Raw genomic sequence first — 15,184 nt, forward strand, 5'->3', positions numbered from 1 at the left:
GACTGGGACAGATCATATTCAGTGCATATTCATCCCACACCCAAAGGAAATCATTGCATTGTGTGCATGCATGCATTTGTAGGGTGTAATTCTTTGTTGTGCTATGCCAAATGTTCTATCTGCTCAAGCATTTCTGCTTGCCTGATGGAATCCCCACCCCCCCCCCTGTAATCCATAAATACTGTTCTGGGGGTCTTTCTGACCACCCAGAGCCAATTTTGGGGAAGGAGAGGGGGAAAGCCCCATTTCACAAGCTAAAATCTTTGCACAGGGCTCTTTAGGCGAATCGTGCCTGTAATGTCTGCTTCTTGTAATGTTATGGACAGATGCAGAGTACCAAAGTTTGCGCTTTATGGTGGGAACTAGAATACTAAAAGCTGGTCAACTCCAACACACAGCCTCAGAATCTAGGACAGAGGTGGGGAAATCTCAGGTCTAGGTGGGCGAATCTGTAGGCCTCTCTATGTGGCCTTTGGGACTCACTCAAGGTCATACACACTCCCCAGCTACACCCCCCACCATCCTTGGGTGTTTTTGGTTAGCTGCAACATGTCCTCTATCTCTGATAATGGCTCTTGCTTGCTTGGATGGAAGACAGGCGTGAGTGTGAGTGTGAGTGTGTAGAAACCAGTCTTCCGTACAAAGCCAAATTTACATTAATTATTCTACTCATTTTTGTCACTGGCCTCACAAAGGTTTTGTGACCCCCATAAAAGTTTTCCAGAATGAAATGTGGCCCTTGGGCTAAAAAATAGTCCCCACCATGATATGGGATGAGCCTTAGGATTTATTTAATTGTTCTTTTTATTAATATTTTTAGGCTGGTTTTCTGGGGAAATGCCTTTCCAAAGGAGCTTACAAGCAAAATAAAATATAAAAACGGTACAAAAAGTAAAACTTTAAATCACTCCACATCAACTTCTAGGTGCACTATGGTGATAGCTGCCAGAACTAGCACTAAGAACCTGCAAATCTCTGCATTGTTGCCCATGTGTCAAGGTACAAGGCCTGTGAGTTACAGCATTCCAAGGGTAGCAAATGCTTCCTGGACTTCCAACGCACCCATGCAGGCCACTGGCTTTAGAAATGTAATATAAGGCTTCCTTTTCTGACTTCACCTGGGCAACAACAATATCCCCTGGCTTTTGATGTTTGGGAATGAGCCTGAGGGTGAGGATTGCATCCCTCCTCCTTTATGTGTACAAGTTTCAGTATGGGCCTACATGTCCAAATGCAAACACAGGTTTTATTTACATATGTACCACCCTTTCATAAAACATCAGGGCTGTGTACAGAATTGTAAAAACATTTTTAAACCAATAAAAACAGCACAAAACAATCATTAAAAAGACTGGCTACTCAAGAAAAGTTTAATCGGCTGCATAGGCCTGTCCACATAATAAAAAATCTTAAGAGATGTCTGCCAAATGTCTCTTTGAAGCATGTTCCACAGAATGGGATCAGCAATACTAAATGCCCAACTTCTGGTTGGGGCCAGTGTAATAATTGGGTTGTATTCAACTATGTCCCAGGCAGAATGCACCCACTGAAAAGAATGAACTTGTTAATTCATTTCAATGAGTCTACTGTGAAATTACTTGGGCTGCATTCAGACAGCACTTTATTCAATTTTTCCAACATTTACTTACCTGACGATTTCTGCATTTTATCTTATCTTATATTTCACATGATGCTAAAGTCACATTTGGAAATCTAGAGGAATCTAATGGAACTAGCACTCATTTCTATGTTTAAAAAATCTGTTTGCAGCACCGTTAACCTGGGAAATAGTAGGAGTTTTGTGTGGCAATGTTCACCACCGTTTATGTGATGAAATGGAGTGGTTTATGCCACACAATACAGATTTTTATAACTTTAGCATGAAAAATTATTGTCTTACATGACAAGATAAATCATGCATACAAAACATGGATCCAACTCTGAAATAAAGTCGAGCAAATGGATGAAGGTGCTGAAGACACCAGGCACCATTTAATCCAGGTCTGATGTTTACAATAGCATTCTTCCAAAGAATACATGCATAGTCTCAGCATATAACAACACACTCCTATGCACAATTAGAAGTACATCGTATTAAGTTCACTGGGGAATACTTACAAGTAAATATGCATAGGTTTGTGCTGCAAATCTCTGAACATTATTTGTTGCTTAATGCTGTGAGCATGTTCAGAGTGTATCTTCCACTCACTCCACACATCAGGAGTTTGGGCATGGCTGGCTAATCTTACACCCCTTAGAGATTCTGAATATTAAGCAGTATAGAAACACCTACAATAAATAAATAATAGCCTATGGCTCCCCGGATGTTGCTGGGCTCCCATCAATCTCACAAACACGGCCTCAGGGGCAATTGTATTTGTAATTTATATATTTATAATTCATTTGGTTTTTCAAATTACAGTTTTACGATCACATATCCAACATACAACAGAAAGGCAAGATTCCATAGAATCTCCTGGACTTCCCTCCTCCCCTTTGTGGGTCCTATTGTTAATCATTTCCTCCTGCATCTTTTACAATAACCCAAATCTTCATTTATATTATATCCAAAATCCACCATCAAACTACAAGTGTTATTCTAACCCTACTCACAATTTTAACTGTTTACAGTAGTTTTTAAGCTAAATTAGTCAATTGGGCAATTGTAATTCAGCAACGTTCAGAGGGCCATAGGTTATGGCGCGCGCCCCCATAACCTAAATGAGCAAGCTCAACGCAAGGCAGATGGCGAGCCGCCTTGGTGCCTCTGAGCATAAGCAGAGCGCCCGCCCTGCTTTGCGCGCATGCCAGTATAGAGGATAAAGCGTATGTTTTTGTTGTTGTTGCTGTCATCCCGCGTGGTGTTCATGACCCATGCCGTCCGTTTCGTCCAGCCTGGAGGGGATAATCGCGGCTGCCCAGTTCCTTCCCCTCCATCCCACCGGCGGTGGCGGCTCCTCCTCTCCGGCAGGCGGAGCCGGGATGGGCCGGCGCGAGGATATGATGTCAAGGCCGGAGCCGGAGCTGGGATGTATGGTGGGGGACCGGCTCGGATGCGAGGAGCCGGAGAGCGGCTGAGGCGAGAGAGCGGACGCGAGGCGCGGAGGCAGCTTCGGCCTGCTGGGCGCGTGAGGAGGAGGAGGAGGAGCAGCAGCAGCGGAGAAAGGCCGCCTTGGCCTGGCGGAGTCAGGCCCCTGAGGAGAGAAGGAAAAGGCGCGAAGGGAGAAGAGGGGGCGGCGGCATCGGCGACCACCCCCCCCCCTTAACTCCTGCTGCTAAGAATTGGGCTCCGTCCGGTTGGGGACGCCGCGATGTCGAGCGGGGCGGCGGGCAGCGCCGTGTCGGACCCCCAGCACCCGGCCCGGCTCCTGAGGGCGCTGAGCTCCTTCCGCGAGGAGGGCCGCTTCTGCGACGCCCATCTGGTGCTGGAGGGCGAGGAGATCCCGGTGCAGACCAACATCCTGGCGGCCGCCAGCCCTTACATCAGGTGAGGCACGGCCTCGTCCTTGGGTCTTACTTAACCCCACGAGCATGTGCAGAGTGCACCAGGCGGGTGTGTTTGGAGGGGAGAGCATTTCCTGGCTGCACATGCGCAACACACGCGTGTCATTCTTGTCGTTATTACCACCATCTCGGAATTAGCTGGCAAGCTCGGCTCGAGGCAGTGCGGTGTAGCGGTTAGAGCGGCCGCCTAAAATTGAGGGCGGGGGGGGCGGGACCCGCGTCCAGATCCCCATTTGGCCGCGAAGCACCGCGGGTGACATTGGAGCAGTCAGCCGAAGCTACTTCACAAGGTGGTGAGGATAAATTTTGGGGAGAGGTGAACCATGTAGGCCGCAGTGGACTCCTTGGAGAAAAGGTTAGGATGTAAACACAATAAATATGAAAGTCTGCTCCTCAGTAAGGAACTTGAGCCCTAGGAGTCCTTGGTCCTGCTCTCCTGTCAGCAACAGGGGGTGGTGAGATGTCTCTGGGAACCTGGCAGGTAGCACCTGTTGTTTAAAAAACACGGTTTGTTTTAAGAATCAAACAGTTGGTTTGTTGGACCAGGACTTCCAATTGTAGCTTAAGGCAATACTTGCTAAGGACAGCAGGAGAGCCTTGCTGGATGAAACCAGGGTGGGTCTATCAAGCACAGCATTTCCAACCGTAACAACCAGAGGCTTCTGGAAACTTGACCTGCAAGTCCTGATCTTTCTAGCAGGATTCATCATGGTTTCTTAAAATGTGTTGCTGCTTGTGAGCTTCGCAGAGGCATGTAGCTTCTTGACCATCGTTGACAACAGCTTTCAGTTAGTTGCCTTGGAAATTCAAAAGTAGGTGATGGTAGTGATGGCCATCTCTAATTTTTTTTGTGTGTGTGTATGCCGAGAACATACTTTTTATGAAAAAATGGAGGTCTCATTTAGATATGATTGGTATACAGTGGTACCTCAGGTTAAGAACTTAATTCATTCCGGAGGTCCTTTCTTAACCTGAAACTGTTCTTAACCTGAGGTACCACTTTAGCCACCACGCGATTTCTGTTCTCATCCTGAAGCAAAATTCTTAACCCGGGGTAATATTTCTGGGTTAGTGGTGTCTGTAACCTGAAGCGTCTGTAACCCGAGGTACCACTGATGAATTATCCTCTATACTGATGAATTGCAACCCTCCACAAACACATCTTCAGGATTGAAGAACTAAGACTCCCAAGATGGCTTGAACCCCATCACTCCTTATTAAATGCTGTGTGCCATGGCTGAGCCCAATATCTTTTGACAGAACAAAGACTTATTCTTGAAACTGTGTTGCCAGCTTTTTAAAAAACAAAACAAAACAAAAGCTGCTACTGTTTATGACAGACAGAAAGTGTTTCCTGGCTTGTTTTCCCTTAAGCATGCATTTAAAAGGTGGAATATTTTTTTTAACTCTCTTAACCACTCTGGATAGTTAATACTCCTTACAGATAAGCAGACCATATTTAGTAATCTTGGGATGTACACTTAGTTAATCCTTTACAAGTCCCCACAATACTGGGGTTCCATTAGAGAGAACATTTATTTGATATATGAATGCTGCAGCTGCATGCCAAAGAATTAATGAAAACAGGGGGCGTGGGTTGTTACCTCCTTCCATTGTAAAACATAGGAAGCTGCCTTAGACAGACCATAGGCTTATCTGGCTCAATACTGTCTACATTGACTGGCAGCAACTCCATTGGGTTTCAAGCTGAAGATGCTCTTCCATTGAGTCACAGTGCTTTGCAAAAGAACTAAAGTGAGACCTGCAGTTCCTAAACTTTCTCTCTCATCCAGACACTGACCAGGCCCAGACCTGCTTAGCTTCAGCAAACATACTGCTCAGTCTCCCTCCATACTATGCCCAGGGACCATGGTTTATGGGAAAGTAGATAAGAGTATATGAATGATTAAAACAGCAAAAGGAGCTGTCTGTAACAGGAACAAGACTATTAACTAGCCACCACATTATGGATTCAGATCTTTCTCGTTATTAGCTTTCATGGGTTTTCTCATTTCTTGTTGACCCAGTTGGTTAGCTAACAACCTAGCTGCTCACTCCCTTTTCTCTTTTTCTCTCTCCAGCCCTGCCCTGGCCTGCTGTTTCCCTCTTATCCACACATTTCCTCAACAATAGAAAGAGAATAGATTAAAAAGTGCAGACAAAGTCCTGACTGTTTTAATAAAACACCAACTAGGTCCATACACAGACCCACAGAGTTGTATAGCTCAGCGCTGTCATTTTGACCCCATCTTGTATTGCATGCCCTTTAAAAATTTCTGAACTACTTTAAAGCGCATTAATCTCATTGTGCTGTAAACAGGAGAAAGCATGTAGCTGTGCTTTATGATTCAGAAAGGGAGGCAGAAGCCTAGACTTGGACCAATTCCACAGGTGTGTAGCTTCTGGGGGTGAGTGCTTGCCATAGTCAGGAGGTTATTGCCAAATTCGTGCTCCCAAGCCACTTATGTTTCCTTTCGCTAGAAAGGAATACAGGAAGTATAATTTCTTTGTTTAGCAACATTACTTATTGACATCACTGTCATCAATCCCTGTTTGATAAACAGATTCTTGCAAAAATAAAAAATGGCAGTTTTCATGGTGAGCAGTGGTTTTGAAATTATTGGTTAGCAACTAACTGAAAGGCAGCCACCTGGGGGATTCATGCTTTGTGTGCTAAAAAGTTCTTTCATGTATATAGAACTGACATTATTAAGACTGACAATAAATAGTAGAGATGGGAGTTTCACAATTTGTTACATATATCTTGCAAATGCACTACTTATGCATAAGGCTAAAGTTGCTGTCTTTATAATGTTAACTATGTACTTCCTGTGCTTCATTTTAAATATATGCTTTAAATATGCTTTAAATAAAACAACACACACCTGTCTAAAAGCTGACTGGACATTTTAACTTTAAAATGATATCCTTCATTATAATATGCAATTTGGTGTTTACACAATACAGTGACACCCTTAGAGAGAGAGTGTGGTGCTTTGTTATTTCCTTCTTGTGATGAACTAACAAATAAGCTCATCATCTTCAGCTGCCTGACCGAGCAGGAAAGGCCTGTCCACAACATTTTCAGCATTAGATTGTTCTCTGCTCTCCCTACTTTGATAAGTAGTTTCAGATCAAATGCATGCTGGATATTTAATCATCACTCTTTGCATAATTTGCATTGAAGCCACTTTGCATCTTTTTGAAGTGTTATGACAAATAAGCTTTGTTAAATATTGGTATTTTGACAACTGACATTTCATCACATAGTTTATGGTTCTGGCAGCTTATAGGGCAGTTACTATCCTCCTTTATTGGTTTAAGTGTAGAAAAAGAAGAAGCTTGCTTTAAAATTATTTAGATTTGTTGCCAACACATTTGATGTCATGTTATGCTGATGGCCAATGAATATGCAGCCTAGATACTGAGGCCATGTGCACATTACCGATAATTCTGCCTCTAGTGCATTCCTACTGCCAGTGTTTAAAGCTGTGTACATATGACATCAGTCACAATCCATATCTGTTTTGTAGATTCTTGAGAAATACTCCGGTTTGGTGCATTTCCACTCAAACCAGCTGTTAAACAGAGGTGTGTACATTTGAGACAGCCATTGTGCATGCACAGATGACAGCTTCATGAATAGGAGGTTGGGGTGTGTGTTGCAGGCATGGAGAAATAAATGGGTAACACGCACTAGGTGAAGACATCCCTGCCCCCTCTCTGGTGTGTACAGCAGCATGTCAGTGAGACTTGAAATTAAGCAGGAGGAAACAACCTTGCTGCATTTTAAATGCACTAGTATGCAACTAGTATTAAACAGTATTTGGGTGTCTTCTAAAGCCTCAGTTGCTAATCCTTAACCACTGTGGTAGCATGTAGTTTGAGTTCACTGGAGAAATCAAAAACATTGTGCCTAGCATAGGCAGTCTTTTAATTGACAGTATTTTTAGCATCAGATAGAAATAATCCGATAATGAATTATAACAATATATAAAAACATGTCTCTATACAGTGGTACCTCGGGTTACAAATGCTTCGGGTTACAAATACTTAGGGTTACAAAGTCTGCTGATCCGGAAGTAGTACCTTGGGTTGAGCACTTGGCCCCATGATGAGAACAGAAATTGCGCATCAGCGGTGTGGTGGCAACGGGAAGCCCCATTAGCATAAGCGTGCCTTGGGTTAAGAACAGTTTCGGGTTAAGAACGGACTCCAGAACGAATTAAGTTCGTAACCAGAAGTACCACTGTAATCTGTATTGGTCCAGAAAACATGAACAACTGGCTCAGAAACATGAAAAGTTAGTTTATCTAGTGGGACTTGTTCAGCTTTAGCCTTAGTGAGCTAAAGTATTGATGCCTAGTGAAATAAAGAGTTCTGTAGTTTTTTTATTGTCACAACACACACAATAGTTTTAGGGACAATAATAGGAACAACAAATAAAATATTTGTAGATGGTTGTAAGCATTTGTATCCACATTTGTTCCAGAGAATTTGAGAAGGACAAGATAAGATCTTTTTCATTGAATCAGGTATTATGGGTGCAGGAGTGTGCAAGTGTTTTTTAATGCATAGGGTTTGTTGTTTTAAATTTGGAATGGTATCTGGAAAGGGAACAAAAGTGCATATTTTTAGTCAAACTGCATGTTAGATGATGCTAGGTGTACATTTTTAAGTGTTTTTATCACTGCCAGTAGTTTTAAGAAAAGAAACTGTTGGGGAACCTAATCAGGAATGCAAAGAAGAGCTTTCAACCCTGTTCCCCTCAGTGCCACACCTTTACAAAACCATTCACCTCTGCTACTTCTCCTGAAGGTGCTTTCTGCTGCGTGTAGTAGTGGGGCTGGGCTGGGATTTTCAGATGGAAATGGTGTGAGAGGAAAGGATTAACCCCTTATCATGGGCTGCAGTCCCAGCCCAGATCTAGGACCTGTGTAGCTACTTTTTCTAAAAATAGGTGCTTACCATAACATGTAATTTGACCTGCTGTAAAAATGGAAAGTAGCTAAACTAAAGCAAATTTCATTGAACAGTAAATAGTATTTTGGCCTAGCAGAGGACCTATTCCTTAATTGTTTGTGGCTAACAGAAATACAGCATATGATTTATTTATTTATTTTAAGTTTCACTTTACTGTACATCATTTATATTTACAATGTCCTTTAAAGGCTCAATACATCTTGAGTGCACTCAGGAACAGACTCCTTTGGAAGCTTGTAGTCTCTCCTTCCCTGGAGGTTTTTAAGCAGAGGTTGGATTGCCATCTGTCATGGATGTGTTAGTTGAGGTTCCTGCATTGCAGGGGTTGGACTAGATGACCCTCAAGGTCCATTCCAGCTCTACAGTTCTATGATTCTATCTGCAGAGGACCCAGGCTAGGAGAAAACCTCTGCATTTTCAAGTTAGTTCAGAGTTTTCTTTTCCCATTTCATAAATAAGATTTCTGAATAGATTATAAAAATTAGTGTTTTATAGATGTTACTAAATTATAAGGAAGGGGTTTATTTAGATGGTTATTGTATTCTGGTACAGCTGGTTTAATAAATATAACTGTGCATAATTTAGAGGGTATTTTTGCAGTGAAATCCATTATGCATATTTGAAACCAAAACCAGGGTTTCCTATTAATGCATCAGGATTCTGTGTAAGGAAACTCTTCCTCCTGAAGATATGTTTTATAATAGGGCATTTTGCTAAAGTATATGCAATGTGCCCCTAGACATAATGGGGAAATGGAAATGCTGATGGATGAAAAATGAATGTCAGCCCACATGTCTAATTAAGAAAGGGAGAGGCCAGAACCAGACAAAAAGCCTGTTGCCTGAAGCAAGGGGACAAGAATGAGAATTAAAATTGCCTGAGAACCAATCCCAGCTGCACAGTTGCTAGAAATCATAAGGACTTGCCAGAGATATGTCTGTACTTATGATACTGTAATGGCTAGGTTTGCAAAGATGCTGGTAAAAGATGCAGAACAACAGTTTTCAAATTCAGCTGGGAAGAATTGACTGCTTTTAATGAAAGGGCTGGTGCCATGCTGCTTTTATTGTAATTATTTGTATGTTTTAAACAGATTTTATATATGTATATAGTTTTAATTCTATTAACGTTTAACTGTTTCAGTGATTGGTTTTCTATGTTCATGGCAATTCTTGTTGTTATTTGTAAGATGCCTTGAGTCCCGTCAGGGAAAAGGCCGGGTATAAATAAATTATTATTAATAATAATAACAACAGCAGCAGTAATAAGACATTATCATTTTTAATTGAAGCACTTATTTATACTGTTAGGCATCCTGGGCAACACCCCTGAATTTACCTTGGATTTGTTTACATTTAAATTTTTGATTCAGAAACGGAAGTGAGTCAAAAGAGAATCAAGAACAACTGGCAATGACTTTTTTAAAAAGAACACCTTCTCTTCATCCCAAGATCCGTGAACTTTGGAATGTGTGTTTGTTACTGTTTTTGAAAAAAACAAAGGGAAAGGTTGATGTAGCTCGCAGTTTTGTAGAGAAGTATGTGTACCTGTGAATGACTTGGAATAGTCAGAAAAATGATGTATGGATTAGTCACCTGTGGATTAATGCTGGATCTAGATTGAGTAAGCAACCATTAAGGGTTTTTTTATGGCTATAACAGCCTCCCTTTGTATCCAAGATAATATGACCATATCATCCAACCCAAAATAACAGTCCTGGTTCATATGTTGCAGTAAGAAAGAATTTGACTTACCATGACTGTGCTAATGTGTTGGCTCCCGGAGAGGAGCTCACACCAGCGTTGTTCCTCCCTGGAATCTGACTCTAGGTCAGCACAAGACAACAGCTAAGCCCAAAGTTTGGCTTTAGTGTGCTGTCCAAAGCTGTGGGTTTTCTCTCCTGCTTAACAATAGAAGAAAACTTGGCTACAGATGATGGTTAAGAAGGAGAGTTCATCACCATGATCCTGGGTTCAGACAATACTTGGGCTTAGTTGTTGTGTTATGCTGGCCTAAAAAGCCCAGGGAGGAGTAAAACAAATGTGATCTCCTTTTCCAGAATGAGCATGTTTGTACTACTCCATGGTTTGGCCTAGTGTGAAGGTACAAACACAGCCAGTGAGTAAGTCCCAGGTTCTAGTTTCATCTCTACCACAAATTCACTCTCCCATGACCTCTGCTCCCTATCTTCAATATGAGAATACAGTGGTACCTCGGGTTACATACACTTCAGGTTACAGACTCCGCTAACCCAGAAATAGTACTTAACCCGAGGTACCACTGTAATAATGCTAGCCTACCTTTTGTTGTGTAGTGGTAATAGGGCTGGCCTGCCCATGAGGCAGACTGAAGCAATTGCATTGGGCAGCAGAATCCTGTGCGGTGGTGTCCCTCCCGCCTCTGCTGGGGTTGTGCAGCTGCAGTGGCGGCTTCCAATGAGATCTCACAAGAGTTCCATGATTCTTGCCAGAAGCCCCAGCTGTGTGACACCAGTAAGCAAGTCTTCGGCGGAGTGGGGGGCATCTTTCCCTTTTTTCTCAGGCGGCAAAACAGAATGGGCCTCCCTGGGTGGTAAAAATTATAAGAAACTAATGTGTGTAGAGTGCTTTGAACATTCAAATGTGCTATACAGATGCTAATTATTAGTACAGTGGTACCTCGGGTTAAGTACTTAATTTGTTCTGGAGGTCTTTTCTTAACCTGAAACTGTTCTTAACCTGAAGCACCACTTTAGCTAATGGGGCCTCCCACTGCCGCTGCGCCGCCAGCACGCGATTTCTGTTCTCATCCTGAAGCAAAGTTCTTAACCCGAGGTACTATTTCTGGGTTAGCAGAGTCTGTAACCTGAAGTGTATGTAACCCGAGGTACTACTGTATTGCCATACATCCTAAAGGGGCAGGTATGAGTTTAGTGGTTGGCAAGTAGAATACAATTCAAGCTATTTTTATCTTGTGTAAACTATTCAGATAGCCAAGATATAATAAGAACCATTCTCTTTCATTTTATAAGACATCTAGCCATATATTAAATCAGTGCTTCAAGTATTCTGAGAAAATGGAAATATGTTTGATATGACTTGGATACACTGAGTGTGCCAGTGAGTTGGCATATTAGCATATCCATAGAGAGCCTTGTCTGGGGGTGGGTGGGTGACTTTCAATTTTTTTCTTTTCTTTTTACTTGGCCTATTTCTGTTAGGTGTGGGTCTGTAGAGCAGAGTAACATGGGTTCCCACTGATTTATCGTGAGACTGTTTGGATTACAATTCTAAATTCTAAATATAGTTTTAATATTTCTACATCTTAATGTAATGTTTTTGTCCTGTTGTTAGCCCAAAAGGCTCAAATGATTCTTGAGTAATTGTGCTGTAAACTTGTTATTTCTGATGTACAAATGTTTTCCTAGAAGACTTGGTTAAAAACTACTAACATAAAAGAACCATAAATAGATCTAAAGTTGTTGCTATCTGCTGTGGCTGAAAGAGGGTGTGGGCCTGCCTATTCTGTCTCAGACTTCTTTCTTCTTTCTACTTGGCATTGTCTGATTTTTATAGCATTTTGATTGGTTTTTATTGAAGCTTGTGAGAAGACAGATGACTAAAGCTCCTTAGTCATTGCATAAATTTGGTGGTGTGCATCACTTGGCTCCTAATTTTAATGACTGAGTGAGATTTAAATTCAGTTCTGGAGATTATGTAAGAACATAACTGGGTGAGTAATAATGGTAGTCGTGCTGTTACTTTGAGTGTTTTTGGCTAATGGAAGTGTTAGGCAACATGGGTTAGCACATTCCCTTCTGCCTTTATATGTGGAATTACCATTTCTGTTACATCTTGGCATACTAGGTTGTATTTTGGTTTTTTAATGTGATTTGTAGGCTGTTGCAGTTTAAACTCCCAAATATCATGTTTACTTTAAAAAAAACTTAATAGATCAGAGGTTTTGTGTAGCGGTTTGTTTAATGAACACAGACCCTTTTTATTTGAGCTAGTTATCCAAATTTGCATTAATATCTGAAAGATAAACATATCTCCCCATATTTATCCTTTAAAAGTTGGTATGATAGCTAAGAACATTTGTTCAGGATTACTTTTGAACATAAACTTTTGTTCCTTGCTGGTCAGTGGCAGCCATTTCAGAAAGAAACCATGAAAGAGGGGGAGATTGGACAAATAACGGATTAGAAATGTTCCCACAGGAAATAATGGAAATTGTCAGCTCGTTATGTGAACACTCGCCTAATGAATGATTTCCTGGGAATTTCATTGTGTTCAGAAAGGGAGACCTGCATGTAATATATACAGTTTCAGTTGTGAAAAATGTCCAGGGTGGACCCTGAAATTACAGCATACAAATTGAAGGAATGTCAATTTAGGAAGGTGGTAGCTGATCTCTCTTGTTTTATCCTGCCCTGCTAGAAAAGCAGGTCTTGTGTTTGTTGTACATTTAATTGTGCAGAATTCCTAGTCCCATTTTCTTATGACATTGAAAGTGCATTAGCTGCACTGAATGTACCCCTTGGCCTTGATTGAAATTCTCTGTTGCTCTTATCCTAATTTGCTATAACCATATTTTCATGCTGTGAGCACAACAGGTTTTCCAAGTTCATGCCTTTAGTGTCTGCAATATGCAGGGGGCTCCATGGCAAAGGATTCTGGGGTTAGATGAATGTTGCAGGGTGGACATTCATGTGGGGTGCTGACCATACCTGTTCAGTTTGGCAGCCTCCTCCCTCCACTGCCAGCGCCCAGCACATGGAAGGTGGAACAACCGAGGATTGCCCCGGCCCTATGGGGCGCTAGGTGAAACCGCTGCAGTTCTCTCTGCTGCCAGCACCCAATTTGCAGAGGTAGGAAGCAGGTGGAGGAAGGTAAGGTGCAAGCAAGTCTCACCCATGATATGCTGCCAGATGAAGTTGGCATCATATTCTGGCCCTCAAACTGGTCCTGGACAATGTATTGATACATTGTCCAGGCCTACCCACCACCCACTCTTCCACCATGCAGCCCAAAGCCTCCCAACAAAAACATGGCAAGCCCATGGCTTACACCGCCTAACAGACTTCTACAGAAATGACAAACCCATACCAGCACAAGAAATACAAGATAAACTAGGGGACACCCAAATACCCTGGTTGAACCAACACCAACTACACACCTCCTTAAATAGCCCAGCAATCAAAGCAGCAGGTACTAGACCTCTCACCACCTTTGAAAAACTCCTCCTGACAGCAGAGGGGCACAGCAAGTGGATGGTGTCCACAATGTACAAAAAACTACTCCAAGATTCTACAAAGCTCCTCAACACAATCAAAGACCAATGGGAGCATCCTATAAGTTATGAAATAAACCTTACCCAAACTGTGGTCTAAACTACCCTTTTAAGTCCATCTCATCCAAAAGAAGGGAACTCAGTTTGAAACTAATTTATAAATAGTACCTAATATCTGGGAAGCTGGCACTGATACATGCAGGAACTTCAGCTATATGCTGGAGAGATTGTATCACCACAGGAACATACCTCCACATGTGTTGGGAATGCCTCCAAATTCAACCCTTTGGAACATCAGTCCTTCAAGAAACCTGTAAAATAACAAAGCAGGTACTAGAAGCAATAATAATAATAATAATAATAATTTTTATTTATATCCCACCCTCCTCAGCCGAAGCCGGACTCAGGGCGGCTAACAACACTAAAACAGTGCAACATTATAAAAACATTATAAAAATTAGTTAAAATCAAAATTGATGGCAACCATAAACTAAAGTTTTGTAAAGATTGCCAAAGGAGGGAGTCAGGCTGCGCCCTGACCAAAGGCCTGGTGGAATAGCTCTCTCTTGCAGGCCCTGCGGAAAGATGTCAAGTCCTGCAGGGCCCTTGTATCTTGTGACAGAGCGTTCCACCAGGTTGGAGCCGCAGCCGAAAAAGCCCTGGCTCTAGTTGAGGCCAGCCTAACCTCTCTGTGGCCTGGGACCTTCAAGATGTTTTTATTTGAAGACCGTAAGTTCCTCTGTGGGGCATACCAGGAGAGGCGGTCCCGTAGGTACGAGGGTCCTAGGCCGTATAGGGCTTTGAAGGTTAAAACCAGCACCTTAAACCTGATCCTGTACTCCACCGGGAGCCAGTGCAGCTGGTATAGCACCGGATGAATGTGATCTCGCAGCGAAGACCCCGTAAGGAGTCTCGCTGCGGCATTCTGCACCCGCTGGAGTTTCTGGGTCTGTCTCAAGGGCAGCCCCACGTAGAGCGAGTTACAATAATCCAGTCTGGAGGTGACCGTCGCGTGGATCACAGTGGCTAGGTCAGGGCGAGAGAGGTAAGGAACCAACTGCTTAGCTTGGCGGAGATGAAAAAATGCCGCCTTTGTTATAGCTGCAATCTGCGCCTCCATGGAGAGGGAGGTATCAAAGATTACACCCAAACTCTTAATGGATGGTGCTGGCGCTAATTGCACCCCTGCAAGAGATGGGAGTTGCCCCCTCAATCCCATATTGTCCCGTCCCAGCCAGAGGACCTCTGTCTTCAAAGGATTTAACTTCAAAGATGGATTTAACTTCAGCCACAGCTTCCAAGCATCTGATCAGTGTGTCTGGGGCCGAGTCAGGATGGCCATCCATCAACAGATAGAGTTGGGTGTCATCAGCATACTGATGGCAGCCCAGCCCAAAACTCCGGACAAGCTGGGCGAGGGGGTGCA

The 15,184-nt window shown here is 42.7% G+C and overlaps 1 protein-coding gene across 1 annotated transcript in view; it reads left to right on the forward strand.

Moving 5' to 3' along the window:
* Positions 1–826: 826 nt before the first annotated feature.
* The window catches only part of GAN (gigaxonin), a 33,806-nt gene continuing 19,448 nt past the window's right edge, over positions 827–15,184 (forward strand). The window contains exon 1 of the mRNA XM_081871986.1: positions 827–3,487. Coding sequence (XP_081728112.1) covers positions 3,312–3,487 — 176 coding nt within the window. The 5' untranslated portion in view covers positions 827–3,311. The remainder of the gene's footprint in view (positions 3,488–15,184) is intronic.

This window comes from Podarcis erhardii (assembly GCF_964252035.2).
Source record: "Podarcis erhardii genome assembly, chromosome: 7".
Lineage (NCBI taxonomy): Eukaryota > Metazoa > Chordata > Lepidosauria > Squamata > Lacertidae > Podarcis > Podarcis erhardii.